Source organism: Oncorhynchus keta, chromosome 20, assembly GCF_023373465.1.
Source record: "Oncorhynchus keta strain PuntledgeMale-10-30-2019 chromosome 20, Oket_V2, whole genome shotgun sequence".
NCBI lineage: Eukaryota > Metazoa > Chordata > Actinopteri > Salmoniformes > Salmonidae > Oncorhynchus > Oncorhynchus keta.
This window is the reverse complement of record NC_068440.1, coordinates 19760994-19787441: the sequence shown is the minus strand read 5'-3', so window position 1 is coordinate 19787441 and position 26448 is coordinate 19760994. Positions and strand designations below refer to the sequence as shown.

Sequence of the window (26448 nt, the reverse complement as noted above, 5' to 3'; positions counted from 1 at the left end):
TCATACCAACTAGCAATGAGTCATTCCAGATCCCACAGTGACAGTACTGTAGGTTAATCATCACTTTAAACACAGTCAGGTCTTGATCGCCTGTGATGGGACTCTCGTGTTTGGCTCCAAATGCAGCCAAAGGGCATTAACCAAATGAGATTGTGAGTCTCCCCTAATGAAAAGTGTCCAACGTGTGTACCAAAGCTTATTTCCTCACACCATAGCAACCACCACTTCATTCCTTTTTCATTCTTTGTTTCTTTCTTTCTATAGCTGTCTCATGCTGGAAGCAGGACGGGGGTCAAGCGGACATGGGAGCATGTCTGAAGTTTGCCAGCTCCATGCCCTCTCTAACCCAGCCCTGCCAGCTCCCATGCCAGGACGACTGCCAGCTAACCGCTTGGTCCAAGTTCTCTTCCTGTACACAGGACTGTGTGGGCGTCAAGACCCGCAAGAGGATGCTAGTGGGTGAGTGGACTGGAGTAGGCTGTACAAGTACAGTAAACTAACTAACTTTGTATTTGGTATTTTACTGGATCCCCATTAGCCGCCGCGAAAGCAGCAACTACTCTTCCTGGGGTCCACACAAACGTGACATGACACGGAACATTAACAAACAAGAACAGCTCAAGGACAGAAGTACATACAGTAAATGTAAATGGTCACACATTGCTTACATGTCAGTACATACACACATAGGTCAAATACATAATATATAATCATATTTTGTGGTACCAATGAGTGTCCGAACTGTGTGCCAACTGCTTGAACTGGCAGTTCGGTACCTTCAACACATCAATACCTCGCACAAAGACCAATAGTGATGCAGTCAATCTCTCCTCAGTGTTGAGCCAGGAGAGATTGACATCTCCCTCCTTGTATATCTAAGTGCAATACAGTATGTGCTGCTTTGTTCTGGACCAACTGCAATTTACGTATGTCCCTCTTTGCCGCACCTGACCACACAGTTGGGCAGTAGTCCAGGTGTAACAGAACTAGGGCCTGTAGGTCCTGTCTGGTCAACTGAGATGTCAAGAAGGCAGAGCAACACCCTATCATGGACAGACCTCATCCCATTTTAGCAACCATTGAGTCTATATGTTTTGACCGTGACAGCTTTGGTTACACCCATCAGTTTTGTCTCCTCAGCTTGCTCAATCGCCACATTATTCAATAATAGATCTAAATGACATTTAATGTTGAGCGATTGATTTGTCCCAAAAACGATGCTTTTAGTTTTTGAAATATTTAGCACCAGCCTATTGCTAGGTACCCATTCTAAAAATAACTGGAGATCTATGTTTTGGGTGTCAGTTATTCTATTGTTGAGTTGTCAGTGTACATAGACACACAGGATTTATGCAAGATCATTGGAAGCTCATGAGTAAAAACAGAAAAATACAATGGCCCTAGCCGGCCGCCCTGCGGTACACCACACTCAACTGAATTTGTATTGGAGAGACTTCATAAACTAAAAACGTCTGTTCTATTAGACAGGTAACTCTCAATCCATAATAAGACAGAGGATGTCAATTTATAACACCTACATTTTTGTCAGCAATAGGTTATGATCAATAACATTACATTTACATTTAATCAAAAGTGTCCTTCTCTGTAAGCATTCTGAATGTGTACATTTTAATATCTTTGCATTTGATCAAGCACCATTTTTTCCTAAAGTTTGCTGAGCACTTGTAACAGGCTGATTGGTCATCTGTTTGAACCATTAAAGGGTGCTCTGCTATTCTTGGGTAGTGGAATGACCTTTCCTTCCCTCCATGTCAGAGGGCACACAGTCTTCTAGGCTTAAATTGAAGATGTGGCAAACAGGAGTGGCAATGTATTCCGCTACCAAATTTAGCAATTTACAATCCAGGTTGTCGGTACCAGGTGGTTTGTTCTTCATTATTAATATCTCACCTCTTCCACACACACTTTGCAGAACTCAAAAACTACAGTGCTTGTCTTTCATTACTTGGCCCATTATGCATGAACATGAAGGCTCAGCATTTGTTTTTTGCATGTCGTGCCTAAATTTGCTAATCTTGTCAACAAAAAAAGTGGTTGGCAATATCAACTGGTTTTGTTATGAAACAGCCATCTGCTTCAATGAAGGATGGAGCTTTTTGGCCTAGAATGCCATATAAAGTACTCCAAAGCTTTTTACTATAATTCATTTTCATTCCATAGTATAGTTTCTTCTTCTTTTTGTTAGTTGTGTGATTTCTCAATTTACTGTATGTTTTCCAGTCTATGTTGTCAGACTTATTTGCTCTTCCCTTTGTCTCATCCCTCTCAGCCATACAGTCTTTAAATTCACCATCTATCCATGGGGATTTAGCAGTTTTAACAGTTAGTTTCTTGATGGGCGCATGCCTATCAGTTTTAGTGTTATTCCGAGAGGCTCATCTGAGGTAGACATATCAGTGATATTTACATTTAAATCAATGGTACTGAGTGGGCTGCCCACAGTGGGCTTCTTCCTAAAGCAGACAGTTTCTGTGGAATTCAATTATATGTGGATATCAGTGGAAGCTCCTCAGAGGATGAAGGGATAAACAATCCACATTAGTGAATTTCATAAAAATAAAAATAGTGAAACATAAAAAATATATACTAAATCTATTCATGTCACCAAATAATTTACTTAACTGTTTTGCAATGAAGGTTATAGCCTCAACAACCCCAACAGCACTCTGTAGGGTAGCACCATGGTGTAGCCGGAGGACAGCTGGTTTCCGTCCTCCTCTGGGTACATTGACTTCAATACAAAACCTAGGAGGCTCATGGTTCTCACCCTTCCATAGACTTACACAGTAATTATGACAACCCGGAGGATGTCCTCTAACCTATAAGAGCCCTTGCAATATGAACTGAAATGTTGTCCACCCAATCAAAGTAACAGATAAGGAATCTAGTACTGAAAGCATAAGCTACAGATAGCTAGCACTACAGTGCATAAAATGTGGTGAGTAGTTAACTCAGAGAGGAAGACAATAGTTTTGAACAAATTAATTTCTTTACAAATGAAGGAGAAGCGAGAGAGAGAGAGAGAGAGGTAGCTATATTTTTTCACGTTCACTTAGCTAGCAAATCCTGCTAGCTTGTTTAGCCTATTCAAATACCCGGCTTAAACATAGAGGGATGCTATGTTAGCTAGCTCACTATGGCTGTCCAACACTGGAACTCTTCCAAGTCAAGGTAAGTGTTTGATTTCATTCATTTATTGCCACCGGGGCCCGCAGGTGTAACTGCTAAACTGCTTGCTAACTGTACACTGTACTCCATGATTACATCGGTTTACTAACGTGTTAGTTCTAGAAGCTATATTGACTATGACACAGACAACTGATGTATTGTGCTCTGAAGTTCACATGCGAAGGGAAAAGGTGAGAGGAGGCAGAGAGCATGTAGAGGCGAGAAGAAATTACACAATGAGCAAAACGATCATTCTGTTTGTATGTAGCTATGAAAAGGAACTGTGTTTGCATGTGATAAGGGGTGCATTCATTCTGCCAATTCTGTTGGAAGACTTTCTGAACAAGCTGACCACCACACAGTGATTATTTCTAAGATATTATCATAAGGTTTAGACTATAACGTTGCATTCATTCTTGCAAAAAACAGCCAGAAGGCTTAATATTTCAAGTGCAAGTGTTGGTTAAGGAAAGAGTTCTTTGGTTTTGGAGTAGGGGGATTATTTAAGATCATCTTTGAAGAGGTAGGGTTTCTGGTGCTTTCGCACGATGGGCAGGGACTCTGCTGTCCTAGCTTCAGGGCGAAGCTATTTCCAACATTCGGGTGCCAGGATAGAGAGCTTGGACTGGGCCCTTCACCCTATGGGATGGCACAGAGACCAGAGGTGGCAGAACGGAGTGCTCGGGTTGGGGTGTAGAGTTTGAACATAGCCTGAAGGTAGGAGGGGCAGTTCCTCTTGCTGCTCCGTAGGCAAGCACCATGGTCTTGTAGTGGATGCGAACGTCGTCTGGAAGCCAGTGGAGTGTGCGAGAAGTGGAGTGAGATGGGATAACTTGGGAAGGTTGAAAACCAGGTGGGCTGCAGCATTCTGGATAAGTTACAGGGGTTTTATTGCACAAGCAGGAAGTCCAGCCAACAGAGAGTTGCAATAGTCCTGACGGGAGATGACAAGTGCCTGGATTAGGTCTTGCGCCGCTTCCTGTGTGAGGTAGAGTCGTACACTACGGATGTTGTACATCATGAACCTGAAGGAGCGAGTCACTGCTTTGATATTTGAAGAGAACGACAGGGTCACGGCTCTTTGTACTCTCAGAGGGTGACACTGTGGAGTTGTCAATCATGATGCAGAGGTCTTTCAGCGGGCAGGCCTTCCGGGGTTGAGGTTTAGCTTGATGTGGTTGGCTGACATCCAAGCTGAGATATCTATCAGGCACACAGAGATGCATGTCACAAAATGGGTATCAGAAGGAGAAATATTATTATTATTATTATTATAAATGTAGTTGAGTGTCATCTGCATAGCAATGATAGGAGAGACCATGAGAGGATATGACGGAGCTGAGAGACTTGGTGTATAGAGCAAAAAGGAGAAGGTTTAGAACCGAGCCCTGTGGGACACCAGTAGTGAGAGTACGTGGTGCAGATGATAGATCCTCTCCATGACACCTGTTTGAAGCAGCCTCCCAAGTAGGATGCAATCAAAGAGGATGCAGAGCCTGACACCCATCCCTGAGAGGGTAGAGAGGAGTATATTATGGTTCACAGGGTAGAAGGCAGTGAATAGATCTAGAAGGCAGAGAATAGAGCTCTGGCAGTGTGGAGTGCCTCCGTTACACAATCTCAGTTGACTGATCCATCTTGACTGATTAGGCTCAACAAGATCGTTCTGAGAGAGTTGATCAAGTGTTTTGGAAAGAAAAGAAAAAAAGGGATACAGGTCTATAGTTGTTGAAGGCAGATGAGTCGAGTGTTGGTATCTTGAGGAGGGGAGCGACTTGGGACATTTTGAAGTCAGAGGGGATGCAGCCAGTGGTCTGGAATGAGTTGGAGGTAAGTGAGGAATGGGAGAAGGTCTCCAGAGATGGTCCGGGAAAGGGGAGGAGGGGATAGGGCTGAGCGGACAGGTTGTCGGGTGGCTAGACCAACAGCCTGCATATTAAACTTAAACAGAAGCAAACGGAACGAAACAGGGATAAACATACATTCATTTGTCCAATAGAAACTCTCATTTGCAACTGTTGGACTAATGATTACACCCTATATCAGCTCGATTCAGGCAAGGGTGCGCAAGGCAGTATTGAATGTGTCACTGTCTGTCACCTTGATCATGACCTGTACACCTACGTTGTAAACCTTCATTCATAGGCTAGGTTGTAGCAACCTCATGATGGGTGTAGGGAACATTTGAGTATCATTTAGTAGCCTAAACCTATCAATGTTACATTGAACTGGGTTAATGGAATGTGAATGACAGTCATCTAATATGGTGTAAAATATGGCCATGCTCATAAAAAAAATATATATAATTAGGTTACTTACATTCACTGCACTTCTATTTCTCTGGGATATAATCTGATTTCCAATGTCCTCTGTTGGTTATTATGACAGGAGGACTGTGGAATAGATCTCAAAACGCATCTTTTAAACTTTCCTTTTTTTGTGTTTTTTAGTCGTTTCACTTTTGTCATTCTTTAATTTTTGAAATCTTTTTTTAAATTTTAATTTAATTTTTGAAATTTGTTGTGTAGTAAATATTTCAGCTTTTATTGGTATTGTTTTTATTCGTTTTTATTAGAATGCATTGCATTCCATGTCTGAATAAATACAGCTTGATTTGATTAGAACCCCAAACTGTCAGTCTCTGAAGCAGTTCGCTATGCTGATGGAGGAAATCCTGGAACCCCTGAGGTTAGTTCTCTTCGTCTCTCAGTGGACTGTATTAGGTCTACAAGTACAGTAAACTGACTAACTTAGTCCTTTTTGTCTGTGTAGACACAATGTGACTAAAGCCTTTGGCCACAGTTTGCAAGTTCAGAAGAAGTCATCCCTAAATACCGATACAGGCTCACATATTTATTTATTTCATCCCCCTAATGATTAAGGTTAGTATGAGGGTTAGATCCTATTTCCTCTGGTCCTATAGATCTGTTAAGTGCAGCTTCCTACCTAAAGAGACTGAAGTACTTGACATGACTTTGACGTTAAGGTTCCAGTGCGAGTGAGACAGTATCACTGCATAGTCAGATGCCAGAGTGTCACAAATCTTATTTGGTCAGTCAACAGTCTAAGTGCCCTCCATAGTATGCCTGGAGGTCAGTTGAATGTATAGCATAAGGATTATATAGGATAATCCTATAGGACCCTGAGATTCTTCAGGAAAAACTCACTTTGCTAAAAGTGACTTGTATCGAGCCCCCCATTTTCACCTGGTCCAAGTTAGCGGATGTTGAGTAAAAATATACATGATCCTTTATCTGGATCCAGGATATCGGCTTTTTACAACGTTTCTTTCAATACTTGCCATTCGGTATGGTTATTCTCCGGTTTGGCTATTACCAATCTAAGTGATTGCCGTTCGGGTTGTATGAGTTAGACACAGCCAGAATGCATATCAGTTTTGATTGATCGCCTGTCCTACCTTTCTCCCTTCTCAGGTAAGAGCAAAAAGCGAGACCAGTGTAAGAACAACCAGGTGTACCCACTCAGTGAGATCCAGTACTGCCCCTGTAACAAGTACAACGCCCAGCCCGTGGGGAACTGGTCGGACTGCATCCTGCCTGAGGGTGGCCGTGTGGAGGGCCAGACGGGCATGAAGATCCAGGGGGACATCAAGGAGTGTGGCCAGGGCTACCGCTACCAGGCCATGGTGTGTTACGACCAGGACAACAGACTGGTGGAGACGTCACGGTGCAACAGCCACGGTGAGTCTTACAGGCCTCTCACCAACATCCAATTACTGTTCATGTCTATAAGGAGGACGTCACCTCGTTATGTATGATGATGTTAAGTCTGCAGTACCTTTGTCACGGTGCAACAGTCACAGGGAGTCACATCCAGTGTCTCTCTTCCATCTCTCATCAACTCCCTTGAAGCTATATGCATTTAACATAGCCACTGTGATTTATACTGGATGTCTGTATCTCCATTTAAAGGCCTGCTCAGTGATATGACATCATCATACACAGAACAGGTTAGTTCCTGTTACAGAAAACAGAAAACGAGTGTGGAGAAATGCAAGATAAGGCAATTGAAAATGCTTTGGCTTTGGTCTTTGGATTTCTCATCAATTTGATTCAGCTCATTATTGAATACGTTTCGATAATGTTGTTCCCTTGTTCTCTCCATCAAGAAAGTATTTATCCCAGCATTTACATATGTGTTCTCTTGATGTGGCTCCATTCGAACCAATTTGATGTCAGATTGAGAGTGCAGAGCAAACACTCTTCTCACTGTGTCCTTTTCAGCATCCACTGATTGTAAATTCAATAGAGAACAAATCAATGTGATAACGAAGAGGAAGGGCCTGCTCAGCTTGATGCAGTCGCTCTGCCCTTAGCCCAAACATGTCAAAGGAACATTAATCACATTTAAACCAATCACATTTATTTATATAGCCCTTTTTAAACCAGCAGATGTAACAAAGTGCTTATACAGAATCCCAGCCTAAAACCCCAAAGAGAATGCAATGCACATGTAGAGCATCAGAGCTGCTTTCGTCCCAACAAGCTGTATTATCAGGAATAGACAGTAGTATCGCCTTCGAACCAACGCTGAGACGAAAGTTAGAAATCACAGTGCTGTTGTCTCTTCCATGTTAACCCATGGAAGGTTGTAGCGCTAAACCAAGTGCTTACAGCAGTGAGTGGCATTCAGTGTTTGTTCTCTGTAAAAACCCATGCCTTTATGAATCATAGCTTCACTTGCAGTATGGGGCATGGGGTGTGGTTGATAGTGTAGAGCTGCGACGTGATGAGATGGCACAAGCAATTGTTAAACACTAGCTACTGCTATTGTACTGTATGTCTACCTCTCCATCACCACTGCCCAAGTGCCCTACATGTCACACTGTGAAGGATTAGGGTGGCATTTTTTCAAGCTTAAGGAACCCAAGGAGATCAGTGATGATGCAATGGCTATAAAGGAGTTACTGGTATTATAGCTCTATTGCTCCAACAACACAATCAACCTACCTGATTGGCTCCCACACGTGCTATAGATTACATTATTTTATTGTATTTTTTAAATTGGATTATTACTCTAATTATTATAATAATTTAAATACATTAAATATAAATAAAAACAAATAAAATGAATAAATTACATTAAAATTAATTAAAATGAATTGAAGGTAAATGGTTACCTATATAGCTTTCAAACCAATACATTTTTCGGACAACTTTAGCATTCCACCATATTTTTATATCTGAAAGGTGTTGCCAATATCAAAACCTAAAGTTGTATTTCCGTGAACCGACCTACTCATGATTGTGGTTTAAGTTCTGCCTACGGCTTAGTATGAAATGTAGCGGTAATACTGAGGCGACATTGGCACGCACTACTCTCTTAAACTATTGATGGTTCTTACTGAAGGCAGCACCCCTTACTACTGTCCTCCTGGCAGTTCTAAACTTTGGCATGTCACTTCACTCATCTCTTCCCATAGCCCACCAACCACATGCACTGCTTTCTTAACCACAAATGGATGGATCCAGAAATAAATACTGTGGCAATTACTGTGGGAATAAATATCACTGAATGACGAAAATATTGGAATAAATTAAACTAATGCAATTGAAGGTATCAAACTGTTGCTTACTGTAACTATTAAACTATATTAGAATTATTAGTCTACCCGTGTGTGGTCAACTATTTCAGCACCTTTTTGCGCTGCTTTGAGGCAGATTTTTCTCCGTTTGGATATTGGTTAAGCTACAATTAGACTGTGGAAATGTTAGCTAAGTTGAGGTGAGTGCTGCTCATCTTGTCTAGTTGGCTCATTTATTAACACTGATCAGAACATTTTCCCAGCATATATTTTAGTTTAATTAGTGGATTATTCTGCTCTTCACTCTGTCGATTAGTAACCTAGGCCTACTCCCGACCAAAAAGCCTGTGACCTGTCTTAATCATCCATGTGATTTTGTTTCTCTGAATCTCCGTCTGTATATTTGGTTAACTCTCTGGCTGGGAAAATAAGTGGAGGTGGTATAGCTCATCTATCGCTGATCAGAAACATATAGCATGCAATAATGAAGCCTAAATCAAGTGCAGGCCTATTATCTTTGCTCGATCGCGTATAGACATCTCCAAATGCCCACAGAGGTTGTTGATGAAGATACTCTCAATATAATGAGATGAAACGTTTTATATGTTTTATATGACAGTGGTTCTACACGCCTCTGTGACGCAAGGTTTGCATTTTATTCTGTTATATTAATATTCTTAGCATACTATAAAGCCTAATATAGATATATGTGTTGACGGTGATCAGGGTAGGCTAAGTGTGCCTTGTCCGTTTAATGACCAAAACCACTATTGATTTCATTTGCATTGCCAGCCATGTCGCCTATCGACTGCACAGACCAGTAACATCATCCAACTCAAAATATGCCCTTCTATTCTTTTCAAAAAGACATTTCATTAGTCCTATAATGTTTCTTAGGACCTGCCTAAAACCAATTAATAATGCTTTTTTTTGTGATAGTGTATATTCAATATTCATGCCGGCATGTGAACGGGAGATATAAATGTCTTATCCTGGCAAGAATGTGGTAAAAAATGTGACTGTATGAATTGGGTTCTAAAAAACATTGCCTGATTGTTTTTACAGACAAAATACTGTAAAGTCTGTCCGATAATGGGTACTATAGTGACAATTGAATTCCCGGCTTTATGTGGGCTTGGCAGGATGGATCTATGTTAAAACAGTCTTATAGTAGCTTCTCTATATAGAACCAAAACGGTTCAATAGCTTGTTTCATATATGGCCCTCAAAATGGCTCCACAGAACCCCCAAAATATATGAATAAATCTGCAGTGTGTCTGTAGTAGTATTAGATGTATCTGCAGTGTGTCTGTAGTAGTATTAGATGTATCTGCAGTGTGTCTGTAGGAGTATTAGATGTATCTGCAGTGTGTCTGTAGTAGTATTAGATGTATCTGCAGTGTGTCTGTAGGAGTATTAGATGTATCTGCAGTGTGTCTGTAGGAGTATTAGATGTATCTGCAGTGTGTCTGTAGGAGTATTAGATGTATCTGCAGTGTGTCTGTAGTAGTATTAGATGTATCTGCAGTGTGTCTGTAGTAGTATTAGATGTATCTGCAGTGTGTCTGTAGTAGTATTAGATGTATCTGCAGTGTGTCTGTAGGAGTATTAGATGTATCTGCAGTGTGTCTGTAGTAGTATTAGATGTATCTGCAGTGTGTCTGTAGTAGTATTAGATGTATCTGCAGTGTGTCTGTAGGAGTATTAGATGTATCTGCAGTGTGTCTGTAGTAGTATTAGATGTATCTGCAGTGTGTCTGTAGGAGTATTAGATGTATCTGCAGTGTGTCTGTAGTAGTATTAGATGTATCTGCAGTGTGTCTGTAGTAGTATTAGATGTATCTGCAGTGTGTCTGTAGTAGTATTAGATGTATCTGCAGTGTGTCTGTAGTAGTATTAGATGTATCTGCAGTGTGTCTGTAGTAGTATTAGATGTATCTGCAGTGTGTCTGTAGGAGTATTAGATGTATCTGCAGTGTGTCTGTAGTAGTATTAGATGTATCTGCAGTGTGTCTGTAGTAGTATTAGATGTATCTGCAGTGTGTCTGTAGGAGTATTAGATGTATCTGCAGTGTGTCTGTAGTAGTATTAGATGTATCTGCAGTGTGTCTGTAGGATCTGCAGTGTGTCTGTATTAGATGTGTCTGTAGGAGTATTAGATGTATCTGCAGTGTGTCTGTAGTAGTATTAGATGTATCTGCAGTGTGTCTGTAGGAGTATTAGATGTATCTGCAGTGTGTCTGTAGTAGTATTAGATGTATCTGCAGTGTGTCTGTAGTAGTATTAGATGTATCTGCAGTGTGTCTGTAGTATTAGATGTATCTGCAGTGTGTCTGTAGGAGTATTAGATGTATCTGCAGTGTGTCTGTAGGAGTATTAGATGTATCTGCAGTGTGTCTGTAGTAGTATTAGATGTATCTGCAGTGTGTCTGTAGTAGTATTAGATGTATCTGCAGTGTGTCTGTAGTAGTATTAGATGTATCTGCAGTGTGTCTGTAGTAGTATTAGATGTATCTGCAGTGTGTCTGTAGTAGTATTAGATGTATCTGCAGTGTGTCTGTAGTAGTATTAGATGTATCTGCAGTGTGTCTGTAGTAGTATTAGATGTATCTGCAGTGTGTCTGTAGTAGTATTAGATGTATCTGAAGAGTGTCTGTAACATACACGGGTCAGTTCCTCAAGAATTGGATCATCTTGATTCGTCTTTTCATTTCGGTTCACGAGTGGTTTGTTATGTAGAAGAATTCTAAATATATAACCAAACAAAAGCCCAAATACAATGAGATTATGGGGTAATCAATTTGGGCAACAATAAATCTCCCTCTAATAACGCTGTTACTCTTTGCTTGTAAAATGTCGGGGGAAAAATAGACTGTGTTTGTTCTTCTGATCTCATCTTACGTCAGAAAGTTCAGAATCATACATTTACCAGATGTAAAAGAATCTAAGAAATAACTCTAACTCAAACTTGAAAATTCGTCATTCATAATATGTTAATGTGTTTTCCATTACTGTGGACCTCGCAGGTTCCTGTGTTGTGAACTAGCTTCAGCTAAGAGCAATGTCCTCCCGAGTCTTTCAGTGGACAAATGAGGGTCAGTAATCCACCCTCGTGCAGATAAACAGAAATAACAAGCCGAGAGAGAGGCACTCCTGCCAAAAACCGAAAAATCATGATCTCTCTCTCTGTGTGACTGGCTCATACAGAAAACAACAGCCTTCTAAATCACACAACAGGCTGCTGCTCTCTCGTTTCATTGTATTTGCCAAGCTCCAGTAAACAGTGTTATAATGGTGTGTGTTGCCCTGCCATCGCAGTTCTTTGTAATCCTCTCTTCCATCAGTAGGAATGCTGGATTTACTCCAGGTGCTGTTCAGTTAGATATTTTAGAGTTTAAATTTTGCAACCCAATTTCACAGCATGTTGTATAACTGAAGCTTGATTCATCACTAACTGTGTAAACTGTCAGATGATGAAACTGAAGCCTAGTTATCTCTCTTTCTGGTTTAAGGATATATTGAGGAGGCTTGCATCATCCCCTGTCCGTCTGACTGTAAACTCAGTGAGTGGTCCAACTGGTCACGATGCAGCAAGTCTTGCGGAAGCGGGGTCAAAGTGCGTTCCAAGTGGCTGAGGGAGAAGCCTTACAACGGTGGTAGACCGTGCCCCAAACTCGACCACGTCAACCAGGTGATTGGGGGACGTTCATCACTCTTGGCTCTGTTTAGAATCAACCCCTAGACACTTGCGGAGATCTGAGAAGATTGGACAGATCTGTACCATATTGCTTAAACCAATCAAATCTACTCAGATCTCCACAACTTAGTGTCTAGGGGGTAAAGAGTAAGGGATATTTTATTTATTTTATTTAACTAGGCAAGTTCTTATTTACAATGATGGCCTACCACGGCCAAACCCTAACCCAGAAGACGCTGGGCCAATTGTGCTCTGCCCTATGGGACTCCCAATCACAACCGGTTGTGATACAGCCTGGAATCAAACCATGGTCTGTTGTGACACCTCTAGCACTGAGATGCAGTGCCTTAGACCACTGCGCTACTCGGGAGGGGTTTCTGGACAGGTCTTGACTCTCTGTTCTCACCTAGAACATGGTAGATGGTAGAGGTCCCTGGCTCGTTTCAATGTTGAATTAAAATACTTATGATTTAATGCATTAGATTAAAGGAACCAAAACAGTGTTTATTTTTTAAAGAAGCCAGAGTGGACATCTTTTGGTGTTTTATTCATTAGCCGAGTTAGGGCTTGTACTCGTAAGATTAAAGAAGGGAAAGGAACTGTGAAATCTATGAGAATCAAGAGAACATGTTGAACTTCATTATAATACTCCTGTATTTAAACACACACTGTCTGTTTCCCCCTGGTCTCTTCTTCTTTTCCTGGGTGTATGAACTGACCCCCTCCACAGGCTCAGGTGAGTGACTTGTCACTTGCCTTTTATATGGGGCTGTCAAATGATTAAAACAGATGATCCAGTTGTGATTCATCGCGATTCTGAAATAACTAAGCAAGCTGTAATTTAAGATTTTTTAAATGATTTTTTATGACAAGAATATTGACGACTTGATTTTGTCCAAAGTAAACATGAGCAAAATGAGGTAAATTGAGAAAGCACACTTTCTTTAATTTCAATGTCAACTTGTTTTTACATGGCATTGTAGATTTTAGCTTATGTATTTTGGATATTTTCATTGTGTTTTCCTCTTTCAGACAATGCAATTAATCACACAAAAAAAAAAGACAAAAATGACTAAAAGTTCACTGGAGTTACTATAGATGGCTATATATGGCTATAGTGACTATAGATGGCTTACAGTCTAGTGGTCTCTCACAAGGTGTATGAGGTGGTGCCGTGTCTCAGTGACTGTGGTCAGTATGTGTGGGTGGCTGAACCCTGGAGTGTCTGGAAGGTCAGCAACGTGGACCTGAAGGAGAACTGTGGAGAAGGAGTGCAGACCAGAAAGGTCAGGTATGGACAAAAGCTCATATAGATACAACTTAACCTATTTGACTTATCCATTTCAGCTCCAAATGGAGTGTAGGCCGGTCAGAATGTAGCAAGTTCTAGCAACAGCCCTAGCAACGGAAGCTAGAACTGATCAAATGGCGGGGGCACAACAACAATGACACTATTTGGTATGACAGGGCCAAATCAGTACTACTAGCCTATTGTCCCCTCTGTCCAGGTGTATGCAGAACACTATGGATGGGCCGTCGGACTCTGTGGAGGACTACCTGTGTGACCCAGAGGAGATGCCACTTGGGGCCAGAGATAGCCAGCTGCCCTGCCCTGAGGACTGTGTTCTGTCTGACTGGGGGGTCTGGAGCCGCTGCTCACTGGTATGGACAGATACTGACTACCTTGTTGTTTTATCACCTATTTTATCCCTTTGCGATATTTAAGATATTTGGTGTTTTCTGGGTTTGGTTGGGAGCAAAGAAATGTCCACCTCAGTAGATGGACTGATGCAGTACAATTCTAATGTATTCTATGCTAAACTCAGAAAGACCCTGTCTTTCAAAGATAATTCTTAAAAATCAAAATAACTTCACAGATCTTCATTATAAAGGGTTTAAACACTGTTCCCCATGTGTGTTCAATGAACCATAAACAATTAATGAACATCACCTGTTGAACGGTCGTTAAGACACTAACAGCTTACAGACAGTAGGCAATTAAGGTCACAGTTATGGAAACTTAGGACACTAAAGAGGCCGATCGATGCCGATTGTCCCTGCTCATCTGCGTGAACGTGCCTTAGGCATGCTGCAAGGAGGTATAAGGACTGCAGATGTGGCCAGGGCAATAAATTGCAATGTCTGTACTGTGAGACAGCGCTACAGGGACACAGGACAGACAGCTGATCGTCCTCGCAGTGGCAGACCACATGTAACAACACCTGCACAGGATCGGTACATCTGAACATCACACCTGCGGGAAAGGTACAGGATGGAAACTACCCGAGTTACACCTGGAACGTACAATCCCTCCTTCAGTGCTCAGACTGTCCGCAATAGGCTGAGAGAAGCTGGACTGAGGGCTTGTAGGCCTGTTGTAAGGCAAGTCATCACCAGACATCACCGGCAACAGCGTCGCTATGACCACAAACCCACAGTCGCTGGACCAGACAGGACTCGCAAAAAGTGCTCTTCACTGACGAGTCGTGGTTTTGTCTCACCAGGAGTGATGGTCGGATTCACGTTTATCGTCGAAGGAATGAGCGTTACACCGAGGCCTGTACTCTGGAGCGGGATCGATTTGGAGGTGGAGGGTCCGTCATGGTCTTGGGCGGTGTGTCACAGCATCATTGGACTGAGCTTGTTGTCATTTCAGGCAATCTCAACGCTGTGTGTTACAAGGAAGACATCCTCTTCCCTCATGTGGTACCCTTCCTGCAGGCTCATCCTGACATAACCCTCCAGCATGACAATTTCACCAGCCATACTGCTCATTCTGTGCGCGATTTCCTGCAAGACAGGAATTTCAGTGTTCTGCCATGGCCAGCGAAGAGACTGGATCTCAATCCCATTGAGTACATCTGGCACCTGTTGGATCGGAGGGTGAGGGGTAGGGCCATTCCCCCCAGAAATGTCTGGGAACTTGCCGATGCCTTGGTGGAAGATTGGGGTAACATCTCACAGCAAGAACTGGCAAATCTGGTGCAGTCCATGAGGAGGAGATGCACTGCAGTACTTAATGCAGCTGGTGGCCACCCCTGATAATGACTGTTACTAATTTTGACCCCCCCTTTGTTCAGGGACACATTATTCCGTTTCTGTTAGTCACATGTATGTGGAACTTGTTCAGTTTATGTCTCAGTTGTTGAATCTTGTTATGTTCATACACATATTTACACATGTTAAGTTTGCTGAAAATACATGTAGTTAACAGTGAGAGGACGTTTCTTTTTTTGCTGAGTTTATTTATGTGGTGCTGAACACTAAAAGCAAGAGTAGACTGCTTAAAGGGTTAACCTATAGCTGGAGAGCACAGAGGTGTTCTGCTTCTCACTATGGATCTCTGTCTCACACCTTAACATTTAATAACTGGCCAATCATGCCAAGTGTCTACTCTCCATTAACCTGTTTGGGCCATTTTCCCACAGTGAAAAAAAAACAATTCACAGCAGAGCTCTTACCAGCAACTCTCACTTTGGGTTTGCACCAATTTTAGCAATGGCAATTCGGTAAGTGTGATTCTCCTGTTGGGCTCTCATCAGTTTTGAAGGATGCCATTTGTTAAGTGTGATTCTCCTGCAAGGCTCGTAGCCATTTAGGTGATGTCCATTTGGTATGTGTTTTTCTCCTACTGGGCTCTCACCAATTTAGTATGATGTTCTAGCAAGGCTTACACCAATTTAAATTATGGCTATTCAGTGGATATTGATCTCCGGTGGGAGAATAGCTGTGATTTATCCTGAGAAATGAACAAAGGGAGAGAGGGTGGGATGACTGAGCAGGGAAGAGGATCTTGTGCAGCTCTACATAGCATGCTGTGACCACCCTGTCACCCCTTGTGTATGTATGTATGTATGTATGTATGTATGTATGTATGTATGTATGTATGTATGTATGTATGTCTGCGTGTGCGTGTGCGAGGGGTCACCCGCGTCACAGTCCCTGCCACTCCCTTTCCCAGGCACTCTGCCACGGATCCCTTGGGGAAATGAATTACCTTGGACATGGAATATGTCCCTGCAGTGGAAGACAGCACTCCAAATAGAAACGCCTGTCACCACCACCTGAATAGACCAGTTTATCTAGTAGGGGTTGGTTGGGAAAATGGGCAGAGGTGGAAATAGACAGAGAGTAATGTAGGAAGAAAAATATATTAATGGAAAACCTTTTTCGATTTGCTAGTCGGAAAGTGGTAACTTCACTTGAACAGGGTTTCATATTTGGTTTGCATTAAACGGCAAACTAAAAGTGGATTCCCTGACAGGTTACGGTAAAAGCCCTTTGTGACAACGACTGATGTAGAAACGGCTTTATAAAATAATCTAAATGATTGATTGATTAACTTATTCTCTGCTTGAAGCCATGCAACAAAATCAGCACTCGAGAGAGGACGGCATGCCTGATCCGTCAACCTGGAGAGGGGAAGCTGTGCCCCAACACCACGGAGACCGAGCCCTGCAGCCTCAACAGCAACTGCTATCACTACTCCTATAACATCACCGGTAAGGCAAATGTCAGCCTGGATGACTTTATGCAATGGTTGGTACCAGAGACGTATATCAATATGGAAATATGGCTCTGGATGGTAAATACATTATTGAATTTCATCTTACCTCGAGTATATTTAGACCGCATGACATTTGAGATTGAACTAAGTGCAATGGAGAGGAAAAGAGGTTGGGAGAAAAAGGCCGTCTCAGTTTTATCCTGTTTTCTTTTTCCTTCATGCAGATTGGAGCACATGTCAGCTAAGTGAGAGAGCTGTGTGTGGTAGTGGCATAAAGACGCGCATGCTGGACTGTGTACGAAGTGACGGCAAGTCTGTCGACCTCAAGTTCTGTGAAGAGGTGTGTGTTCTTCTCTTTCCATTCCAAAGCTCATTAGTCGTTAATAAGAGCAAATCTTCTGTCTTCAGAATCCAGACAGGTTGCGGTTTGTGTACGTTTGTGTGTTGCCTAGGGGACTTGGGAAGAGGGCGGAAGAAGAATCTCTCGTTGGCCACAAATAGCCCAATAAAGTACTTTTCTTTTTGTTTCTCTTTCAGCTGGGTCTGGATAGGAAGTGGCAGATGAACGCTTCCTGTGTGTTGGAGTGTCCCGTCAACTGCCAGCTATCTGATTGGTCACCTTGGTCCGAGTGCACACAAACCTGTGGACTAGCAGGTACGTCACCATCTTTTTGACTCACTCTCACCTGACTTTGTGTTCAGAAAGATGATTCCATCTTGGAATGCTGGGAATGAATTCAAGGCTAATTCTGAACCCAATTCTGAAGGGCAAGCCACAACAACAGAGAACTGATTAACTTCTTGCGTCGAGCCATCCCGGATCGTGAATACAGCCTCAAGCTCATTACCATAACGCAACGTTAACTATTCATGAACATCGCAAATGAAATGAAATGAATCTATTTGCTCTCAAGCTAAGACTTTTGTTAACAACACTGTCATCTCAGATTTTCAAAATATGCTTCTCAACCATAGCAAACTAGCATTTAGCGTTTAGCGTTAGCATTTAGCGTTAGCATTTAGCATTAGCATTTAGCGTTAGCATTAGCAGGCAACATTTTCACAAAACAGCAAAAACAGTCAATAAATAATTTACCTTTGAAGAACTTCGGATGTTTTCAATGAGGAGACTCTCAGTTAGATAGCAAATGTTCAGTTTTCCTGAAAGATTAGTTGTGCAGGAGAAATCGGTCCGTTTTCTGCGTCAAGTTTGGCTACCAAAAAAAAACGAAAATTCATTCATCCAAACGCCAAACTTTCTTCCACATTAACTCCATAATATCGACTGAAACATGGTAAACGTTGTTTAGAATCAATCCTCAATGTGTTTTTCACATATCTCTTCATGATATATCATTCCTGGAAGTCTCCTCTCTGTCTCAATCACATGGATGAATGCGAGCAGCTTGGAGATTACGCAACAATTTCAACAAAGGACACTGGGCGGACCCCTGGTAAATGTAGTCTCTTATGGCCAATCTTCCAATGATATGCCTACAAATACGTCACAATGTTGCAGACAACTTGGTGAAACGATAGAAAGGGCAGGCTAATTCGTGGCGCTTTCACAGCCATATAAGGAGACAATGGAAAACAGAGCCTCAAAAATCCTGCTCATTTCCTGTTTGAGGTTGCATCTTGGTTTCGCCTGTAAGATCAGTTCTGGGGCACCCACAGATAATATCTTTGCAGTTTTGAAAAAGTCAGAGTGTTTTCTTTCCAAAGCTGGCAATTATATGCATAGTCGAGCATATTTTTGTGACAAAATATTGCGCTTAAAACGGGCACGTTTTTTTTATCCAATAATGAAATAGCGCCCCCCTAGCTTCAACTGGTTAAGTGGTACATTCACCTATCATTGTCACCTATCTGTTTTTCTATAGATCCATTCATTACAGCCCCTGCATGTGTTATATACAGCTAGACAGTGAATTTGTAGGCGTAGTGTATAGTCTGTGAATAGAAGTAATTTGACTATGTATCCATTCATTCAAGTACGTTATAGTCCACATTACATCAAATCTATATTGTAATATAGGGTGTGGATTTGCAGGCACGGTGGTTAGTCTGTGGATCATTGTTCATTGCTCATAGCGCTGCAGGTTCACAGTGCTGCTGATCAGCTCCCAGCACCACTCACAGCTCAGAAACAACCAGAACCTCTCCTCTCCAGGGTAATGGCTGAAATGGGAAATGTTTTATGATGTGAGAGGGAAACGATTGTGAGCCTTAAACCAACGGAGAGAGGTATGAGGGGGAGAGGGATGGGGAAGAGAAGGAGGGGGAGGGATGATGATGTCCTCATGTGTAATTCTATAGGATCAGAGGATTGATTGGCGGTCCATTAAGCCTGTGTGCTCTGGGCCTGAGGGACCACTCCAGGATTCAGGAGTCCTTCAGAGCACTGGCCAGTGTCGTAGTTGGGCAGAAAGCAAATACAGGATTAGATGTGAAACCAATACAGGCTCTAGCTACTGTGATTGCCCTTAATCTGTCCTCAGGCAAAGTGAGGAATTTTCACAGGAAAGAGGGATAGAGTAGCAGCAGGTGAACCACAGGAAGAGGAGAGGAAGAGAACATGTTCTCACACTCACTCCTTTTCATCCTGGAGTAGATTTTTTTTACCTCTATGTCGGATGGCAGGACATGGTTACATTGAGTAACTAATATCTGTTTCTGAGCCAGGAATTGCAGGTTATGTTTTTTTTCTAAAGGAAATGGAGACACCTGGATGCACCAATGTGTCGTATCAATAACTGCGATGTGAAAACACACACAAATGCACGCTCAGGCACTCGTGCACACATATGTGTTTTCATATCGCACTGATTTGAAAATATTCAAATACACTAACTCATGCATTCAAATATTGTTATTAAGGGAAAGTATTTGAGAATACTTTCAGATACTTTCAATAGAAGTAGTCACATTATTTGATTATACTCAAATACACAGAAAATAACTATTTCATAACAAATACTCAATTACACATACTTGAACCCAGGTCTGACGCGCGCACACACACACACACACACACACACACACACACACACACACACACACACACACACACACACACACACACACACACACACACACACACACAGTTTCCCGGGGCATATCAGACCTGTGTGCATAGATAATCACAGCCACGTGTGTTCCTCGGCCAAACACTGATAGTGACATCTGGCACTAGCTCTTCACCCTTACCCAGCGGCCCACCCAGTCACACACTGCTCCTCACCCCCAAACTCACCGCTGTCAGTAGACCACCCGTCGAGGGAGTAGAGAGACAGCCCCAGAGAGCAAAGAATCCAAACCCCATTGGAGAATAATACTTACCATGGGTGCATGCAATAGCAAACCGCCGTTTGAGTCGAACCACCGCTGAAACAAAGCACACATGAGAAAATCTCAAGAAAACCCTAACTGCTGATTAAAAAGAACTGGGAGTTTATTTCTCTCATGGTTTCACGGGCATAAAAATCTCTGAAGGAAGGAGAGACCCTCTATGGGGGCAGCACAATTCTCTCTATGGGGAAAGCATCGTGGCATGCATCACAGTGGGTTCACCAGAAGATGAATTGGCAGATGTGTGAGAATAGAGAGTAGCTGCAGGCTAAGCCAGGCCTGGGGGACTCTGTTGTAATTGTGTTCAACATTAAGGAGTAGAAAAGGCCTCCCAGGCCCTGTGCGTGTGCAGTCAGCTGTAGAGAAAATAACACTGACACATGGAGACAATATAAATTACATCTACGGCAGATTTATGACAATTGTTATAGGAGTATGTAGGAGTATAGTAGAGGACTGGTCACTCCTCTGAGCCTGGTTCCTCTCTATTGGAGCTATAGTAGAGAACTGGTCACTCCTCTGAGCCTGGTTCCTCTCTATTGGAGCTATAGTAGAGAACTGGTCACTCCTCTGAGCCTGGTTCCTCTCTATTGGAGCTATAGTAGAGAACTGGTCACTCCTCTGAGCCTGGTTCCTCTCTATTGGAGCTATAGTAGAGGACTGGTCACTCCTCTGAGCCTGGTTCCTCTCTATTGGAGCTATAGTAGAGAACTGGTCACTCCTCTGAGCCTGGTTCCTCTCTATTGGAGCTATAGTAGAGGACTGGTCACTCCTCTGAGCCTGGTTCCTCTCTATTGGAGCTATAGTAGAGGACTGGTCACTCCTCTGAGCCTGGTTCATCTCTAGTGGAGCTATAGTAGAGGACTGGTCACTCCTCTGAGCCTGGTTCATCTCTAGTGGAGCTATAGTAGAGGACTGGTCACTCCTCTGAGCCTGGTTCTCTCTAGTGGAGCTATAGTAGAGGACTGGTCACTCCTCTGAGCCTGGTTCCTCTCTAGTGGAGCTATAGTAGAGGACTGGTCACTCCTCTGAGCCTGGTTCCTCTCTAGTGGAGCTATAGTAGAGGACTGGTCACTCCTCTGAGCCTGGTTCCTCTCTAGTGGAGCTATAGTAGAGGACTGGTCACTCCTCTGAGCCTGGTTCCTCTCTATTGGAGCTATAGTAGAGGACTGGTCACTCCTCTGAGCCTGGTTCCTCTCTAGTGGAGCTATAGTAGAGGACTGGTCACTCCTCTGAGCCTGGTTCTCTCTAGTGGAGCTATAGTAGAGGACTGGTCACTCCTCTGAGCCTGGTTCCTCTCTAGTGGAGCTATAGTAGAGGACTGGTCACTCCTCTGAGCATGGTTCATCTCTAGTGGAGCAATAGTAGAGGACTGGCCACTCCTCTGAGCCTGGTTCTCTCTAGTGGAGCTATAGTAGAGGACTGGTCACTCCTCTGAGCCTGGTTCCTCTCTAGTGGAGCTATAGTAGAGGACTGGTCACTCCTCTGAGCCTGGTTCCTCTCTAGTGGAGCTATAGTAGAGGACTGGTCACTCCTCTGAGCCTGGTTCCTCTCTAGTGGAGCTATAGTAGAGGACTGGTCACTCCTCTGAGCATGGTTCATCTCTAGTGGAGCAATAGTAGAGGACTGGTCACTCGTCTGAGACTGGTTCCTCTCTAGTGGAGCTATAGTAGAGGACTGGCCACTCCTCTGAGCCTGGTTCCTCTCTAGTGGAGCAATAGTAGAGGACTGGCCACTCCTCTGACCCTGGTTCCTCTCTAGCCTTCTTACAAGGTACCTATCTTCTAGGGAATTTTCCTAGCCACTGTGCTTCTTCTTCTGCATTGATTGTTCTTTTGTGTTTTCGGCTGGGTATTTACAAAGCACTTTGTTACAAATGCTGTTGTAAAAAGGGCTTTATAAAATGTCAATATGATTAATTCCGTTGAGTTAGGAGGGGAGTAATTGTGCCTGTGAAGGAAATACACAGGACAATTAACCTTTAGGAGTTAAATACCTGGTTAGAATGAATGGGCTTATAGGCAAGCACTGTGGATGGATGGTCCTAGGCTAGTGTTTTGGATGGATGGAGTTGGCCTTTAGGGTTGTTAGATCAGATGACAGACTATAATGTCTGATAGGATGTTGCAGCAAGTTACAATAGTAGTAAGGGGAGTGTGATCCAAACTGGGTGGAGACACTACTCTACTATGGCTCTACTATAACCCTAGCCCTATGAACAATGGAATCTGAATTGCTATTGTAATATCTGACAGTGAGCTTTTTTGTTATTCAATTTTCATAGTTCTCATAGTTTAGTTTATTTTCTGTGGTGGCTTTTCAAGTGGTATGCATTACTGAACATGAATGTATTATATCATCTTGGGATAGTTTCCCATTAGACACCAGCTAATTGACAGAATTGTGTCACGTCTATCCCCCGGGTACCTCACTTAACACGCATTTTGGGTAGAAGGAGCATTCCTTCCTGTCCCCCTTACCCCTTCTCCTGACACCCCCCTGATATTACACAGTCTCTCCGATTTCATTTTTTAAAATTCCACTTTAAATAGGGGGGAAGAGAGAGAGAGAGAGAGAGAGAGGTTCCTCTCTAGAGAGAGCTAGAGGAGCTGAAGTTACCTGAAATAGTGGTGTAACGTGATAGTGATCTTTTACAGTGAAGCCCCTGAAAGAGCCCCAGATCATTGTGATGGAACTGGATATGAGTCATATACATTAGTATATCTGGGGGCATCTATGATGCTGTTATCATAACACCCCTTTCTCTACTTAAATAGCTTAAAAGGCACTCCCAGTCTTTAACAAGGCTCTATTCAATCAAGACGGTTTGAGGACCACATATCTGGAATCTGTTTTTTTTTTATGTCGAGAAAATATATATTTTCCCAGCACAACAACTATGCATGTTTCATTGAAATGCAGTGGACTTTATTTTTGTTTCCGCCACGATAAATCATTTTGTTGACTATCTAGAAAATCACATAACCTAATTTGATTTTGCACAGGGCCTTGGACTCTCAATCATCCACTTGAGAGACAGAAGTGTGAAATAACACCTTTCTCTACAGGGAAGCTGTGGCGCAGGAGAACGATGCTTCAGGTGCCCCAGGGTGATGGGCGAACCTGCCCCCGTCAGAGGGAACAGTGGAAGCCTTGCCCTGTCAGACCATGCTACCAATGGAGATACAGCCCCTGGTCAGAGTGCAAGTCTGAGGTGAGACAGTGTTCTACCTCTCACTTCTTTCTCTCTTGCTCTCTCTCTTTCCCGCTTTCTCACACACTTTCTGTTTTGTCTGTGCCTCTGTCTCTGTATGGGTTTCTGTTTCTCTCTCTGCCTCCCTTTCCATCTTTCTCTCACACATGTTTTGTCTCTGTGCCTCTTTCTCTGTCTGCACCTCTTTCTCTGTCTGCACCTCTTTCTCTGTCTGCACCTCTTTCTCTGTCTGCACCTCTTTCTCTGTCTGCACCTCTTTCTCTGTCTGTACCTCTTTCTCTGTCTGTTCTTTCTCTGTCTGCACCTCTTTCTCTGTCTGCACCTCTTTGTCTGTCTGCACCTCTTTCTCTTTCTATACCTCTTTCTCTGTCTGTACCTCTGTCTCTGTCTGTACCTCTTTCTCTGTCTGTACCTCTTTCTCTGTCTGCACCTCTTTCTCTGTCTGCACCCCTTTCTCTGTCTGCACCTCTTTCTCTGTCTGTACCTCTTTCTCTGTCTGCACCTCTTTCTCTGTCTGACCTCTTTCTCTGTCTGCACCTCTTTCTCTGTCTAAGCCTCTGTCTCTGTTCCTCTTTCTCTGTCTGCACCTCTTTCTCTGTCTGCACCTCTTTCTCTGTCTGCACCTCTTTCTCTGTCTGTACCTCTTTCTCTGTCTGGACTCTTTCTCTGTCTGCACCTCTTTCTCTGTCTGCCCTCTGTCTCTGTCTCTTTCTCTGTCTGCACCTCTTTCTCTGTCTATCTGTCTCTGTCTAAGCCTCTTTCTCTGTCTAGGACCTGTTTCTCTGTCTGTACTCTGTCTCTGTCTAAGCCGCCTGGTTCTTTCTCTGTCTGTACCTGTTTCTCTGTCTGAGCTCTGTCTAGAGGACTTTCTTTGTCTGTGCCTCTTTCTCTGTCTAAGCCTCTTTCTTTCTGTACTGTTTCTCTGTCTGTACCTCTTTCTCTGTCTGTACCTCTTTCTCTGTCTGCACCTCTTTCTCTGTCTGCACCTCTTTCTCTGTCTGCACCTCTTTCTCTGTCTGCACCTCTTTCTCTGTCTGGTCTGTACCTCTTTCTCTGTCTGTACCTCTTTCTCTGTCTGCACCTCTGTCTCTGTCTAAGCCTCTTTCTCTGGCCTCTTTCTCTGTCTAGTCTAAGCCTCTGTCTCTGTCTGCTCTGTCTCTGTCTGTACCTCTGTCTCTGTCTGCACCTCTTTCTCTGTCTGCACCTCTTTCTCTGTCTGTACCTCTTTCTCTGTCTGCACCTCTTTCTCTGTCTGTACCTCTGTCTCTGTCTAAGCCTCTTTCTCTGTCTGTACTCTTTCTCTGTCTGTTCTTTCTCTGGAGCTAAGCCTCTTTCTCTGTCTGCACCTCTGTCTCTGTCTGTACCTCTGTCTCTGTCTGCACCACTTTCTCTGTCTGCACCTCTTTCTCTGTCTGCACCTCTTTCTCTGTCTGCACCTCTTTTTCTGTAGAGTCTGTACCTTTTTCTTTGTCTGCACCTCTTTCTCTGACCCTTTCTTTTTCTGTACCTCTTTCTCTGTCTGCACCTGTTTCTCTGTCTGTACCTCTTTCTCTGTCTGTACCTCTTTCTCTGTCTAAGCCTCTTTCTTTGTCTGCACCTCTTTCTCTGTCTGCATCTCTTTCTCTGTCTGTACCTCTTTCTCTGTCTGTACCTGTTTCTCTGTCTGTTCTTTCTCTGTCTAAGCCTGTCTGCACCTCTTTCTCTGTCTGTAGTCTGTACCTCTTTCTCTGTCTGTACCTCTTTCTCTATCTAAGCCTCTTTCTCTGTCTAAGCCTCTTTCTCTGTCTAAGCCACTTTCTCTGTCTAAGCCTTTCTCTGTCTAAGCCTCTTTCTCTCTAAGCCACTTTCTCTGTCTAAGACTTTCTCTGTCTAAGCCTCTTTCTCTGTCTAAGCCTCTTTCTCTGTCTAAGCCTCTTTCTCTGTTCCTCTTTCTCTGTCTAAAAGCCTCTTTCTCTGTCTAAAAGCCTCTTTCTCTGTCTAAGCCTCTTTCTCTGTCTAGGGTCTAAGCCTCTTTCTCTGTCTAAGGCTCTTCCTCTGTCTGTACCTCTTTCTCTGTCTAAGTCTTTCTCTGTCTAAGAGTCTAAGCCTCTTTCTCTGTCTAAGCCTCTTTCTCTGGACTTTCTCTGTCTAAAAGCCTCTTTCTCTGTCTAAAAGCCTCTTTCTCTGTCTAAGCCTCTTTCTCTGTCTAAGCCTCTTTCTCTGTCTAAGCCTCTTTCTCTGTCTAAGCCTTTTTCTCTGTCTAAGCCTCTTTCTCTGTCTAGGCCCTCTTTCTCTGTCTAGGCCTCTTTCTCTGTCTAAGCCTCTTTCTCTCTCTAAGCCTCTTTCTCTGTCTAAGCCTCTCTCTGTCTAAGCCTCTTTCTCTGTCTAAGCCCCTTTCTCTGTCTAAGCCTCTTTGTCTGTCTAAGCCTCTTTCTCTGTCTAAGGTCTGTACCTCTTTCTTTGTCTGCACCTCTTTCTCTGTCTGCACCCCTTTCTCTGTCTGTACCTCTTTCTCTGTCTGCACCTGTTTCTCTGTCTGTACAACTTTCTCTGTCTAAGCCTCTTTCTCTGTCTAAGCCTCTTTCTCTGTCTAAGCCTCTTTCTCTGTCTAAGCCTCTTTCTCTGTCTGTACCTCTTTCTCTGTCTGTACCTCTTTCTTTGTCTGCACCTCTTTCTCTGTCTGCACCTCTTTCTCTGTCTGTACCTCTTTCTCTGTCTGTACCTCTTTCTTTGTCTGCACTCTTTCTTTTTCTGCACCTCTTTTCTGTCTGCACCTCTTTCTCTGTCTGTACCTCTTTCTCTGTCTGCACCTTTTCTCTGTCTGTTCTTTCTCTGTCTGTACCTCTTTCTCTGTCTGTACCTGTTTCTCTGTCTGTACCTCTTTCTCTGTCTAAGCCTCTTTCTCTGTCTAAGCCTCTTTCTCTGTCTGTAACCTCTTTCTTTATCTAAGCCTCTTTCTCTGTCTA

At 43.0% G+C, this 26448-nt stretch overlaps 1 protein-coding gene across 1 annotated transcript in view; it reads left to right on the top strand.

The window, feature by feature from the left end:
• The window catches only part of LOC118399517 (thrombospondin type-1 domain-containing protein 7A-like), a 172999-nt gene that overhangs the window by 119051 nt on the left and 27500 nt on the right, over window positions 1-26448 (top strand). Inside the window, exons 12-21 of the mRNA XM_052472247.1 lie at window positions 265-459; window positions 6624-6890; window positions 12247-12425; window positions 13162-13167; window positions 13589-13722; window positions 13940-14093; window positions 16792-16933; window positions 17163-17278; window positions 17476-17593; window positions 23358-23503. Of these exons, the coding sequence (XP_052328207.1) occupies window positions 265-459; window positions 6624-6890; window positions 12247-12425; window positions 13162-13167; window positions 13589-13722; window positions 13940-14093; window positions 16792-16933; window positions 17163-17278; window positions 17476-17593; window positions 23358-23503 (1457 nt within the window). The remainder of the gene's footprint in view (window positions 1-264; window positions 460-6623; window positions 6891-12246; window positions 12426-13161; window positions 13168-13588; window positions 13723-13939; window positions 14094-16791; window positions 16934-17162; window positions 17279-17475; window positions 17594-23357; window positions 23504-26448) is intronic.